The sequence below is a fragment of the Astyanax mexicanus genome, chromosome 2, assembly GCF_023375975.1.
Source record: "Astyanax mexicanus isolate ESR-SI-001 chromosome 2, AstMex3_surface, whole genome shotgun sequence".
Taxonomy (NCBI): domain Eukaryota; kingdom Metazoa; phylum Chordata; class Actinopteri; order Characiformes; family Acestrorhamphidae; genus Astyanax; species Astyanax mexicanus.
In genome coordinates, this window is record NC_064409.1 from 21,061,600 (window position 1) to 21,074,753 (window position 13,154).

The 13,154-nt window shown below is 34.1% G+C and overlaps 1 protein-coding gene across 1 annotated transcript in view; it reads left to right on the forward strand.

Moving 5' to 3' along the window:
• itih2 (inter-alpha-trypsin inhibitor heavy chain 2) overlaps positions 1-13,154 on the forward strand; it is a 22,606-nt gene continuing 9,452 nt past the window's right edge. Inside the window, exons 1-11 of the mRNA XM_007234981.4 lie at positions 1-190; positions 539-577; positions 4,254-4,292; positions 6,367-6,539; positions 7,036-7,140; positions 8,000-8,162; positions 8,321-8,557; positions 9,505-9,621; positions 10,205-10,373; positions 11,751-11,876; positions 12,613-12,794. Coding sequence (XP_007235043.3) covers positions 98-190; positions 539-577; positions 4,254-4,292; positions 6,367-6,539; positions 7,036-7,140; positions 8,000-8,162; positions 8,321-8,557; positions 9,505-9,621; positions 10,205-10,373; positions 11,751-11,876; positions 12,613-12,794 — 1,443 coding nt within the window. The 5' untranslated portion in view covers positions 1-97. The remainder of the gene's footprint in view (positions 191-538; positions 578-4,253; positions 4,293-6,366; positions 6,540-7,035; positions 7,141-7,999; positions 8,163-8,320; positions 8,558-9,504; positions 9,622-10,204; positions 10,374-11,750; positions 11,877-12,612; positions 12,795-13,154) is intronic.

The following is a 13,154-nucleotide window of genomic DNA, read 5'->3' on the forward strand; positions in this document are numbered from 1 at the left end:
TAGTTTCTGATAATCTGGCCTCGTCTCTCAGCTAAGTGAGAGACTTCAGCTGGACGTTCTGCATTCTGCTGGAAGGATTTCACTCCTGTCCTCCACCATGAAGCTCCCAGCGCTGCTGCTGGCCGTCGTTCTGCTGGCCCAGAGCCGGGCCTTCGAGTTCATTATAGATGGAGAGTGGGAGAGTGAGATGGTAAGAGATGAGATGGATGTGTGGATGTGATTGTTTAAAGGGAATAATGATAGATGTAAAGGTTTTGTTGTCATTAATATGTGAGTATGGGTCATTATACCCATAAATATGGCATAATTAAATGATTCCATAGATAGTAATGTGCAAATTTAACAAGACTGATCTAGTACAAATGTTTAACCAACCAAAGTCTAACCAGTACCCAGAAAGTAATGATTATACATGTTAATTCAAATAATAAATTATTCAAAAAATACTTTTTCAACTACAGTATTTATAAGCGCATTTAAAAATGTATATATAAGCTACAAATGTGTTTTAAATATAATATGTTCTTTGTCCTTCTAGTCAGATCATGTGGATAATCTCGACAGCAGCAGATTCAGGGTAAGAGATCAATTGTTTGAGTTTGTATAGAGTGAAGTTGACCCATGCCACAGGCTCTGCATCCTGTTAATCCAATTACATTATAATCAGATCTGCTAAACTAGTTGACACTTTTTTGTTATTGCTGTTAATAAGTAGGGGCAGGAAATATAATTTTTCTATGGTATGATTATAAATCTTGAGTATACTGTGGATATTGTGAAAACTAAAGCTGCATATTTTATTAGTCCCATTTAATTGGATTGCAAATTATGCAGCAAATAATAAATAAATGAATCTGTGTATAAGTACAGTAGATAAGTAGATAGAGTGTTTGAACAGCAGATTTTAAGATGCATTTTAGTTAAAATATTATGGTATATATTGTGATATAATATTTTTTTTTACCATTTTGCCCACCCCTACTTTAAAGGTAATTTAGTAAGGACAATGGTGTTTATACACTGCAAAATAAATAAATTAATAACAAAAAAAAGTCTTTAAACTGTAAGAAAGAGGTAATTGTCTGGCAGCAGGGTTGACAGAAAATGTATGTTTTTTACATTTCAGTTTTTGCATATTGTTTTGAACGTGAACATGATATGCAGATCAACAATATCAACATATAAACAGTATTCTTTGGTAAAATCTTTTATTTTACAGTTGTTAAACAGCTAAAAGCTGATATAAAAAATGTGAAATTGTCGAGAAACAAATTAGAAGGAAAATATTGTAAAACTTACCTGCAACCTGTAAAAACAGTTTTTCACTCTATATCGTCGCCTCCATCTCAATTTATGTAGATTTTTAGTTTACTACAAAATTTAAACAGACAAACTGTCCCTTACACTGTGCCAAGATGTATTGATGAACGGACCAATAGAACCCCTTTAGAAAATAAAACCCCCACTAATAATGTATTACCAGAACCTACCGTTGCCATCACATTAACTGCTGTCCAATTTTTTAATCAATTTTATCTATTTCATCTAAACATTTTAAATTTAAATATATTCTATCTTAATATATATATATATATATATATATATATATATATATATATATATATATATATATATATAGGTAGGATGATTAAAGTTCTCAGAGAATATTAAGCAGATAGGCTGCAAACTTTAAGGGAGTCTTATTAGAGGTAATATGAAGGTCAATTAAGGGCCAGACATTGCTGGTACTTATGATATGATTTTAAAACATTTTCAAAAACCAGTTAGCTAACTATTTTGGAGTTTTCTACAACTACTTTTATGATCATTTGCTGCTTTTTTATGGTGAACAACCAATATACAGATCTGGAAAAAATAAGAGTCCTCTTAAAAATTATAAGTTTCTTTGATTTTACCAAATTGAAAACCTCTGGAATATAATCAAGAGGAAGATGGATGACCACAAGCCAATAAAACCAAGCTGAACTGCTTGAATTTTTGCACAAGGAGTGGCATAAAGTTATCCAAAAGCAGTGTGTAAGACTGGTGGAAGAAAACATGTCAAGATGCATGAAATCTGTGATTAAAAACCAGGGTTATTCCACTTTATAAATATGAACTTGTTTTCTTTGCATTATTTGAGGTCTGAAAGATCTGCATCTTTTTTTTATTTCAGCCATTTCTCATTTTCTGCAAATAAATACTCTAAATGACAATATTTTTATTTGGAATTTACTCAAACATACCTATAAATATCAAAATCAGAGAAACTGATTCAGAAACTGAAGTGGTCTCTTAATTTTTTCCAGAGCTGTATATGTCCCTTTTTTAGATTCCATGTTAGCATTGTTAGCATTGTGCTAAGTTAACATTGTTAGCAGTTAGCAATACCTGAGGATAACGCATATCATACAGTATTTTGTGCATCAAACCTCATGTAAATACATCCACAGATAGAAGTTGGATAGTATAGTGTATTGGGCTGATTTAATGACAAACTAATAGAGAGGAGTAATAACCATTTACCAATGTTTGTTACTGTTGCAAGTACTGTTAATTATTGTAACCATATTATAAAATGAAACTGTTTAAACCTTAATACCTGATTGGTATCTATATTAATTGGACATGAAAATGTGGTATCGTATCACCTCTTTATGTATATACATATACAGTATGTTTAAATATTGGGGCTGTTTTGATCATTTTACAGAGGGTAAAGCTAAGCTAAACCTTTTAAATCAAAATTAATTACAAAACATTTTTGTGATTAATACAATTATTTCTAAGCAAATTACACTGCTAACATATTTGCCATTCCTTTTTTTTTTTTACAATAAATATCCACAATTAAAATTATTAGTCTTATAAAGAGAAACAAATGAGATTAATCATAAAATATTCTGAGACTTTCAATTTATTATATGTTTCAATGTATTATTATTATTTGCAACATTCTTAAGCGTTAATGCCCTAACTAATGTCAATGAATAATTAGTTGAGATGTTACACAACCATTTAGCAATGCCTTAAGTACTGTTATTTTTGATCCTTGCAAAATGTTACCAATTATCTATGTGGTTCTCTGAACTGGATGCCGTTTATGTCCCCTAAACTTGTTTTAAAGATTTTTGATTAATAGAAACAACGTAAAGCATTATAAAGTTATAATTTAATAGAATGTAATAGAATACATTAGGAGATAAAACAAAATGAAACAAAAATCCATCATTACACTTTCATTGGACATCAAACAAATATAAATTGCAATTAATGCCAAATATTTGCTGCTAATGCATAATATGCATAAAATATATATATAATAAAAGATCCATACTGTATTGAAATGTGGATTGTCCCTTCAACCCTATTATTTGATTTTTTTTATTAATATTTTGATGATAAGAAGAAATATGAGGTAAATGTTCATTAGACTGTATATATAATTCACAGTAAATTTTAAAAGCCTAATATAATCTTAATGTTCATGCCTACTTCTTGACATTAAAATTAATAGAATATATTGCCTGAGGTCAAAAAATATATATTTCTCAAAGTCTTATAATAATCAATATAATCAAATATCAGATTAAATTATTTAAAACATTAAAATAAAATATGTGATCCAAAAAACACCCGTCGTAAAAAAAATCACATTTCTATTAAAAACTTCAGTCTTACAAAGAATATGTGTGATTAATTGCGATTAATCACAGAAAATTGTTGTGATTAATACATTGCTAATATTACATTCATTCTTTTATTAACATTCAAGCATCCACTATTAAAGTTTCAATGTTAAAAAGGAAAATGTGATTAATTAATATTAATTACTAAATATTGTTGTGATTAATACAATTATTAATACAATTATTATTATATTATTATTATATTATATTAAACTACTGACACCACTAATACAAATAATTGTATTATTACATTAATGCTTTAGTTATATTCAAATGCTCTTATTAAATACTTCAATGTTAAGGATGGAAAATGTTATTAATCATGATTAATCACAGAATATTATTGTGATTAATATAATTATTTTTAAACAACTGACACCACTAATACAAAAAATCTATATTGCCAATCTTGCTCATTCTTTTATTTACATTTAAATATCCACTATTAAAAATGTCAATGTTATAAAGGAAAATGTGATTAATTGTGATTAATCACAAAATATTGTTGTGATTAGTTGTGATGAATGTTTTATAAGCGCTGGTGTTTTTTTCTCTGTGTTGTAGAGGAACGTGTTGACGAGTGAGGAGGAAGAGGACTTTGAGGTAGGCGTCTTGTTGTTTGAACTTTTTTCCAGGCACTCTTTGTTCTTATCACTGATCGATGGCTGTGTTTGCAGAGGCTGCAGAGCACAGCGGTTATTGACTCCTGCTCTAAAGTTTCTCTGCTCAAAGACCCACTTTACTCTAATTTATTCCAGTTGTTCTTTTATTATCATATTGTTTTACTGGTAAAGTTTATTAGCTTAATTATGTTTGATAAAAAATTAATTCAAACAAAAATTAAAATAGTTAATATTAAATTGGAATGTGAACTCTGTGGATTTCTGTGCTAGCTGTATTAGCATTTTAGTTCAGTATTAGAGATTTGTTTGCATAACATCACATTTCTAGGGTTCAGCTAGAAGTTGGCAGGACTGCAGTGTTAATAAGTGAATAGATTGGCCTATTGTATAGAGTCTAGTTTTTTTTTTTTTACTTTTTTTTGACTGATCTGCACTGAAATGACTAATAGACAGATCATAATCCAGATTAATTAATTTAATTAAACTGTTTATCCCTACAACGTGGGACAAAAATTACCCACATTCATTTCATATGTTATTTGATTCTGGCTGAGTTTTTCTTTGTTTTATTTTTTAATATTAATTTATTTTGTGATTGAATATTCCCAATTTTCTTTAAATATTTGTTTTTCATCACCAATCATTAATTTTATTCTTACTTTAATACTTTATTAAAACAAACAATTTTCATATCACTACATCAAATTCACACACATGGGTCAAAAACGACCCGCATTCATTTTCTATGTTAATTCATGTATGGCTGAGGGTTTTTTTTTTTTAGCACAAATTTTAATTTTTTATTTCCTTTCTTACTTTATGAAGAAGCTTTTATATTTTCATATTAAGTTTACACTCATAGGTTAGACATGATCCACATTACTGTTTCACAGCTCACCTCAGCTCCTGTCACACATATAATTCACTATTGTTCTAACATTACTTTAGGAAATATTTGATGCCAGTAGTGAAAGATATCTGCATAATATTTGATTAGATTTAGGTTACCTTGAGAGTGACAACATAACCTGTCAGAAAGTCAAAAAAATATTATTAGCTAGAAATTAGCTGTTGACATATTCTATTTTAGATAGCTAAATCCACTGTAGCTAGCTAACTATTGTAGTTAGCTTTGCTAACAACTTAGCTAAGTACATTGGTATGCTATTTAGCTACAGGGTATTTTTGTCAATGATGATATTCTTGTTGACAAAAACTGAAAAAAATTGACAAAATAAAACAAAATAAATGACAATGTTTTATATAGTATTACAGTTTCATGTACTTAGCTAAGTCGCTAACAACATATTAGATTTAGCTAACTAATATATAGTAGTATGTGTGTGTGTGTGTGAGTGACAAAATGATAAACATGTTGCAAATACTGAATAAGTGTTAATTATTTACAGATATTTTCTAAAGTAACAGATTAGAACAATGTTAAAACAGTACTGAGTTAGCTGTGTGATGGGAGCTGAGCTGAGTTGTGTAATGTTAAATGCATGTTGGTCGTGTCTGACCCGTGTGTGTAAACTTGATATGAAAATGCAAAAGCTGCTTCTTTATTAGGCAAGAGAGGAAATTAAAAATCAAGAAAATGAATGTGGGTGATTTTTGACTTATGTTGTGCATTAAAGGGGTAGTCAAACTAAAAGGGCTTTTCTATAAAAAGTAAGAAAAGAAAAAATAAAATAAGGATTTATATTGATCAAGGGAATTGAGGAATATCTTAAATACTGAATGATGAAATCAATTTAAGATTTAAAAAAATAAATATTTGTCGTGTTAGTTTTGACCAATGTTGTGCATTAAAGGGTTTAATGGTCCAGGAAAGTCACAGACCAATCACATGCATTGTAAAAATCCTGTATGATGTTAGCCAAGCAATAGCATGCTAACATGGCTTTAGCATGCACTTCCACTAAGCAGTTATGTGGCTTCAGGTTTCTAAAGCAAAGCATGCTGATAACCCAGGTCCAGTCCCGTTTTAAGCGTTTCTTTTGTGTCTGTGTTTTTGTGTGTGTGTGTGTGTGTGTGTGTGTGTGTGTGTGCAGGCTGTACGGGGGACAGATATCACAGTGAAGAGTTATAAGGTGGAGAGTAAGATCACCTCGCGGTTCGCCCACACCACAGTGAGGAGCTCAGTGGTAAACTCAGGTCTCAGTGCCCAGAGCATCGGCTTCAACGTCCAGATCCCCAAACGAGCCTTCATCACCAACTTCACCATGTAATACACACACACACACACACACACACACATATAAAAGTATACATTTGTGGTGTAAAAATTCATGTGGATGTGATAGTTCAGTTAAAATTCATGATGATCACCTTCCACTAAAATGTAATGTAGTTTTTTTACATTTTGATGGGTCATACTCAACACAGCAGTGACACTGGCATGGTGCTGTTGTGTCAGTGTGTGGTGATACGAGTGGATCAGATACAGCAGTGCTGCTGGAGTTTTTAAACACCTCAGTTTCACTGCTAGACTGAAAATATTCCACCAAAAAACTCCTGTGGGCAAGGGGTGTAGAAAAAAAGGGAGTGGTCATTTAGACAAATGTATTAAATGTATAAATTTAAATAGCATTTAGACAAATGTATTACTAACAGCTTATTTTATAATAGGAAAACAGTTCCATTGTTATATGTATATGTCTGTGTGTGTGTTTGTGTGTGTGTGTGTTTGTGTGTGTGTGTGTGTGTGTGTGTGTGGTCAGGAATGTGAATGGTATCACGTTTGTTGGCTCGGTGAGAGAAAAGACTGTGGCACGGAATCTCTATGCTCAGGCCAGAGCCCGCGGCAAAGCAGCCGGAATCGTCAGGTATATCCCAGCATGCATCTGTCCTAAGCCCCACCCTACACACACTCACACGCCTGAGGAAAATACACTTAAGATACACTGAATTTACTTCATTCAGTTCATCCATCTAACCCTCCATTGGTTCAATCATCCAATCGGCCACAGATCTATCGATCCATCTACCAACAGATGCATTCAACCACTTATCCATACATCCATTTTTTCATCCATCTGTCTGTGTGTTCTTCTGTTCATCCTTCATTCATCCATTCACTTCATCCATTCATTATTTTTTCTTTCCATCTATTCATCCATATGTTCATGTATTAAACCACCCATCCATATACATATATAGATGTTTCACTATCCTTTCCTTTTTCTGTTATCAATCCACACTGACCATCCATCCATCCATCCATTGATCCATTCATTCATCTAATTTTCCATCAGTTTACCATCCATTATTTCATTTGGTCTTCCCTCTATTCATCCACTTTTCCATGTATCACTTCATTCATCCATTGATCCATATGTCCAACCACTCATCCATCCACCCATCCATCAGTTTATTCACTCACTCATCCTTCTGTTCATCCATCCCTACATCCATCCTATCCATCTGTTTGTATGTCCATCCATAGCTGCATCTATCTGTCCATCCATCCACTTTTTTATCTTTTGTCCATCCACCAGTCCATGTGCTCACAGTTACCTATCTATAGCCTGGGCTGATACACCTCAACTGGCATCCATCCAACCATCCATCCATCCATCTATCCTTTCATCCATCCATCCATCCATCCATTTATTAGTTTATTGATTAGTTTATTAGTAATTGACTAATATTTCTCTCTCTGTCTCTCTTTCTTTCTGTGGTCAGGACTAACTCTCAGGAGATGGAGACGTTTAAGACGGAGGTGCATGTTCCGCCGGGCAGTAAGGTGGAGTTTGAGCTGCACTATCAGGAGCTGATGCAGCGCAAACTGGGAGTTTACACACACACTCTTCACATCCAGCCCGGCCGTCTCGTCCCAGTGCTGCAGGTCAGACACACACACACACACACACACACACACACAAACAAACTAATACACACATACAGTGACTTGGTTTGTGCTTCTTTGTTACTTTGTATTCTGTAAGCACTTGATGTGTATTGATTGTGTACCGGTGACTGTGTGTGTGTGTGTGTGTGTATCAGGTGGATGTGTATGTCTTTGAGCCTAAAGGTATTAAGTTTGTGGAGACACCAAACACGCTGGGGGATCATTTCTCAGGCGTGACTAAAATCACTCACACTAAAGACAAAGCCCACGTGGTCTTCAAGCCCACCGTCCAGCAGCAGCGCAAGTGTCCCAACTGCACGGAGAGCGCCGTGGACGGGGTCTTCACAGTCAGATATGATGTGGAGAGAGAGAGCAATGCTGGAGAGCTTCAGGTATGTATATAAAAACACACAAACACATATATGCGCACACAAGCAAGGTTTATGTATTTCTTACTTTGTATTCTATACATTTAGTGCAGTTAATTTTGGTTTCACACTGCAGTTTAGAAATGAAGTGCACTAAACAACTTCACTATATCCTGTCATCACCACATACGTCAGTACTTCCCAATGATTTTTAGAAAGTTCTTAGCTTGTCGAGTTGCATTTACTGGTGTTGTCCCTGCAAGAATCTGACTCCCTTTGAATGCAGGAGCATCTCACTGCTGAATGAGTGTAACAGATTTCCTTCAGATCCCTTTTATTTCTGTTTATAAATAAGCATTAATTTACAGTTCCAGTAGATACAAGAATCACCAGTGTAATCTGCTGTTTCACTACTGCAGCATGACATGCCTGCGTGCCAAGGGGAGAAAAATTTCAGCACAGTTTCTTTTTCTTCTTCTACTGTTTAATGGATAAGAATAGACTGCAATGATATATAGATGTTGCTGATAGATTAAATCAACTAAATGTAATTAATCTGAAAGTCTGAACCATCCAAAACAGTGTTTTCACACCTCAAATGAACCAGGATATGGTTTAGTAGATATGGACTGGATCAAACAATAGCGGTGCAAAAATACCCCAAGACACTTCTTCACTGCTTCTCCATCAGCAGCCAAAGTCAAAGAGAAACAAAGAGCACAATTGGTCACGTATCTAAAGAGGCATGTGCTGGTCCTGTCTTTGTGCCAAAAGCATTGTTAGTGATAGAAAGAGTCCTAGTAAGTGGTTTTACTAGGCTTTATTGACTAAGCTAAAATGGGAAAAAAGTAAGAAATAAATATTGTTATAAACAGTTATTGTGAGCACACATGATCACAGAAAATGCTGCATAAACCCAACAGTATGTCTCTGTTCTCTCTCTCTATCTGTGTTTTCTCTCTCTGTTTCAGGTGTCTGATGGTCACTTTGTTCAGTTCTTCGCTCCATCTGATCTCACTCCCCTCTCCAAAAACATTGTGTTTGTGATTGATGTGAGCGGAAGCATGTGGGGACTGAAGATGAAGCAGGTAAATCTACACTGCTTTCTATATTCCATCATTTCACACAGGACTGAATAGCTTCATCCCATGTACTGTATCTTTATTATTAATCTGAGTATTTCTTATTTATTATCAATGAATTATTCAGTATCTACAATTAATTATTAAAGGAGAATTATATACTGAGAATAAATTAGTATCTACCATAAACTGTTTTGTCAATGCTGTGATACAGTACTGATTACTGATCATTTCTGATAATTAATTAGTAATTACTATAAATGATTTTGTTAATATTCTTAATGTTATGTGTATACTCTCTAGTTATAATACTGATATATTGAAACGTAGAGAATACAACAAACTCAATATCATACAAATACAGTTTTAGAGGTAAAACAGTCCAGCTGTAATTATTTACCTCTCTCCTGTATAAGAACTCTGACTCCTGGTGGTTCATAAAGGAAACTGCATTTCTTAATGAGATTCTAACAAAAAACTGGTCTATGTTTTTTTGGTCTTGAAAATGTAAAATAAGTTGTTTTGTTTTTTTCTGTATTTGCATTGTTTCTTCCATTCATACCCTTCTCTTTACACCACTTTGCTGTAGACAGTGGAGGCCATGATGACCATCCTGGATGATCTAACGATGGACGACTATTTCAGCATCATCGACTTTAACCACAATGTGCGCTGCTGGAGTGAGGACCTAGTGGCTGGAACATCTATACAGGTGGCGGAGGCGAAGAAATACATCCAGAACATTAAACCCAATGGAGGTGAGAGAAATTTTCAACTTTTCATAAATTACTGATGTTATATATGCACATGCTATATGTCATATGTCATGTCATATATACACTGTAGTTTGTAAAGGTTTTAGGCATCTGTAAATATGACTAAGATACTTTACGGTGTGAAACTCTACTATTAAAATAAATGCTAATAACATGTATAACACTTTCGATCCACACTTCCCTTCTCTCTGTTTGTAACCACTAAAGAAAATAAAACACACAATTATTAAAAACTATTAGATGTTCACTGAGGGTTTTTTAAATAAATATGGCAGATAAAACATAATGTGCTTCCTCTTTTTTATTTGGTACACAAGCTTAGCAGGCTTTAGTCAATAATGGTTGTGAGCTATTTGTACAAATACAAGTGTTATGCTAATTATGAATTTAGATTTTGTATATATACACTTTTATTAAATTAGACCAATCATAGAATTTCACCTTTTATAGAATTATTTAATTAGCCCTGATATTATAGAATATAGAATTATATGTACACTTTTTTTTTATAAAATTAGACCAATAATAGAATTTCACCTTTTAAAGAACCTACCTAATTACCCTTGATATCATAGAATATAGAGTTATACTGAATTAACACTTTTTAAAACCATCTGTTATTTACACTGTTAAATAAGCTGGGAACTTGTTTGTCATAGGAAATACCACCTTAAATAATATGTGTTTACTTTCTTAAACACTCAAAAAAAAAAAGAAATTAGAAAAAAAAAGTTATAGCCTGAGTGGATGCTGGTGAACATTGTGACCCAAAATGTAATGGCCACTTTATTAAAATGAGCAAAAGTAAAGTGTCAGTACACCTTAGTCCCAATAAACTTGCTCACTTCTTCCTAAGTAGTTCCCATAATAGATTTTAAGATGCATTCTTGCATTAAAACAGAAAATAAATAAAATGTTTACTCTGTACAAAAAATATTTACACAGAACACAGTATTTATTATGAGCTACGTATCACTTTTTAAATCATTATTATGACTAAAGTATTTTCTTTAAATTTATTTCAGAAGTACAGATTTTTATTTTTAGCTAGGGCTACACATGTATATGAAAAGTGATGGTTTTACATCACTGTGTTCATTAAAGGGTCTAGTATTATTTACAGTGCTCATCATATCAGCAGCTGGTTTGGATAATCAGAGCTTTATGCTGGTAAATCAGATGAGCTGCTGATGGAATTGAACACTGGGTCCACTGGGGACTCTGGTTAGAGTGTTCAGGAAAACTCTGGAACTGAGCTTTGTTCATCAGTCCAGCTCATTCCTTTCTTTTTAATGAATTTATGTTTATTTTCATCTGTTCAGATAATATATGATGCTCTCTTTTTCCTTTAAACTTCAGGCACCAACATCAACGAGGCTATCCTGAAGGCAGTGCAGATCCTTATGAAAGCCCACAATCAGGGGATGCTAGACCCCCGCTCTGTCTCCATGATCATCCTGGTGTCTGACGGAGACCCCACAGTGGGTGAGGAACCCCCCCCCCCACAGCAACACACACCTACACTGACCAACCTGCATGCGTACAATCAGACACTGTAGCACTAGACTGACCACAATGTACAGCAAGTGTTTCTAATAAAATGGCCAGTAAGTAGAAGCACAATATACAGTATGTGTTTTACATAAAGTGGCCAGTGAGTGGAACACAAGGTACTGTAGGTGTTTCTAATAAAGTGGCCAGTGCGTGGAAGCACAAGGTACAGTAGGTGTTTCTAATAAAGTGGCCAGTGAGTGAAAGCACAATGTACAGTAAGTGTTTCTAATAAAGTGGCCAGTGAGCAGAAACACAGGGTAGAGTAGGTGTTTCCAATAAAGTGGCCAGTGAGTGGAAGCACAAGGTACAGTAGGTGTTTCTAATAAAGTGGCCAGTGCGTGGAAGCACAAGGTACAGTAGGTGTTTCTAATAAAGTGGCCAGTGAGTGGAAGCACAAGGTACAGTAAATGTTTCTAATAAAGTGGCCAGTGAGTGGAAGTACAAGGTACAGTAGGTGTTTCTAATAAAGTGGCCTGTGAGTAAAAGTAAAAGGTATAGTAAGTGTTTCTAATAAAGTGGCCCTTGAGTAAAAGTAAAAGATATAGTAAGTGTTTCTAATAAAGTAGCCACTAAGTGGACACAAGAGCTACATGAAATGTTTCCAATATAGTGGCCATTGAGAGGAAGAACAATGGTCACATGGTTCATCTTACGCTATCTTCTGCAGGAGAGATAAAGCTCAGTGTCATTCAGAAGAACGTGAAGAAAGTGATGCGAGAGGAATTCTCTCTATTCTCTCTTGGTATCGGCTTTGATGTGGACTTTGATTTCCTGGAACGCATTGCCATGGAGAACAGGGGCGTGGCCCAGAGAATCTACGCCAATCACGATGCCTCAGAGCAGCTGAAGGTAGGGAGGCGTGAGAAATTACCTGGGGTCAATCTGTTGTGATTGTTTATTAGCATTTTGAAACATGACACTTTTAGCCAGCACTAGTTTGGATCACTTTACCTAACTCATATACTTGCTGCATTAATAACTTACCTCAATAAGTTAGCTAACCTTAGCTGAAGCTCAGTGATTACCTGTTAAGGAGAAAATTAGCAAGTCAGCAGTAGTCTTGTAGTCCTTCTTGGCTCTAATCTGATCTTATTGATCAACACATTGCCAATATATTTACTGGCTCTTTACTCTGTCTCTGCTCATGCTCTGCTCTAGCTTTTCAGAAGGATTTTATTTCCACACCTAGCAACTCAGGGCCTGGAAATA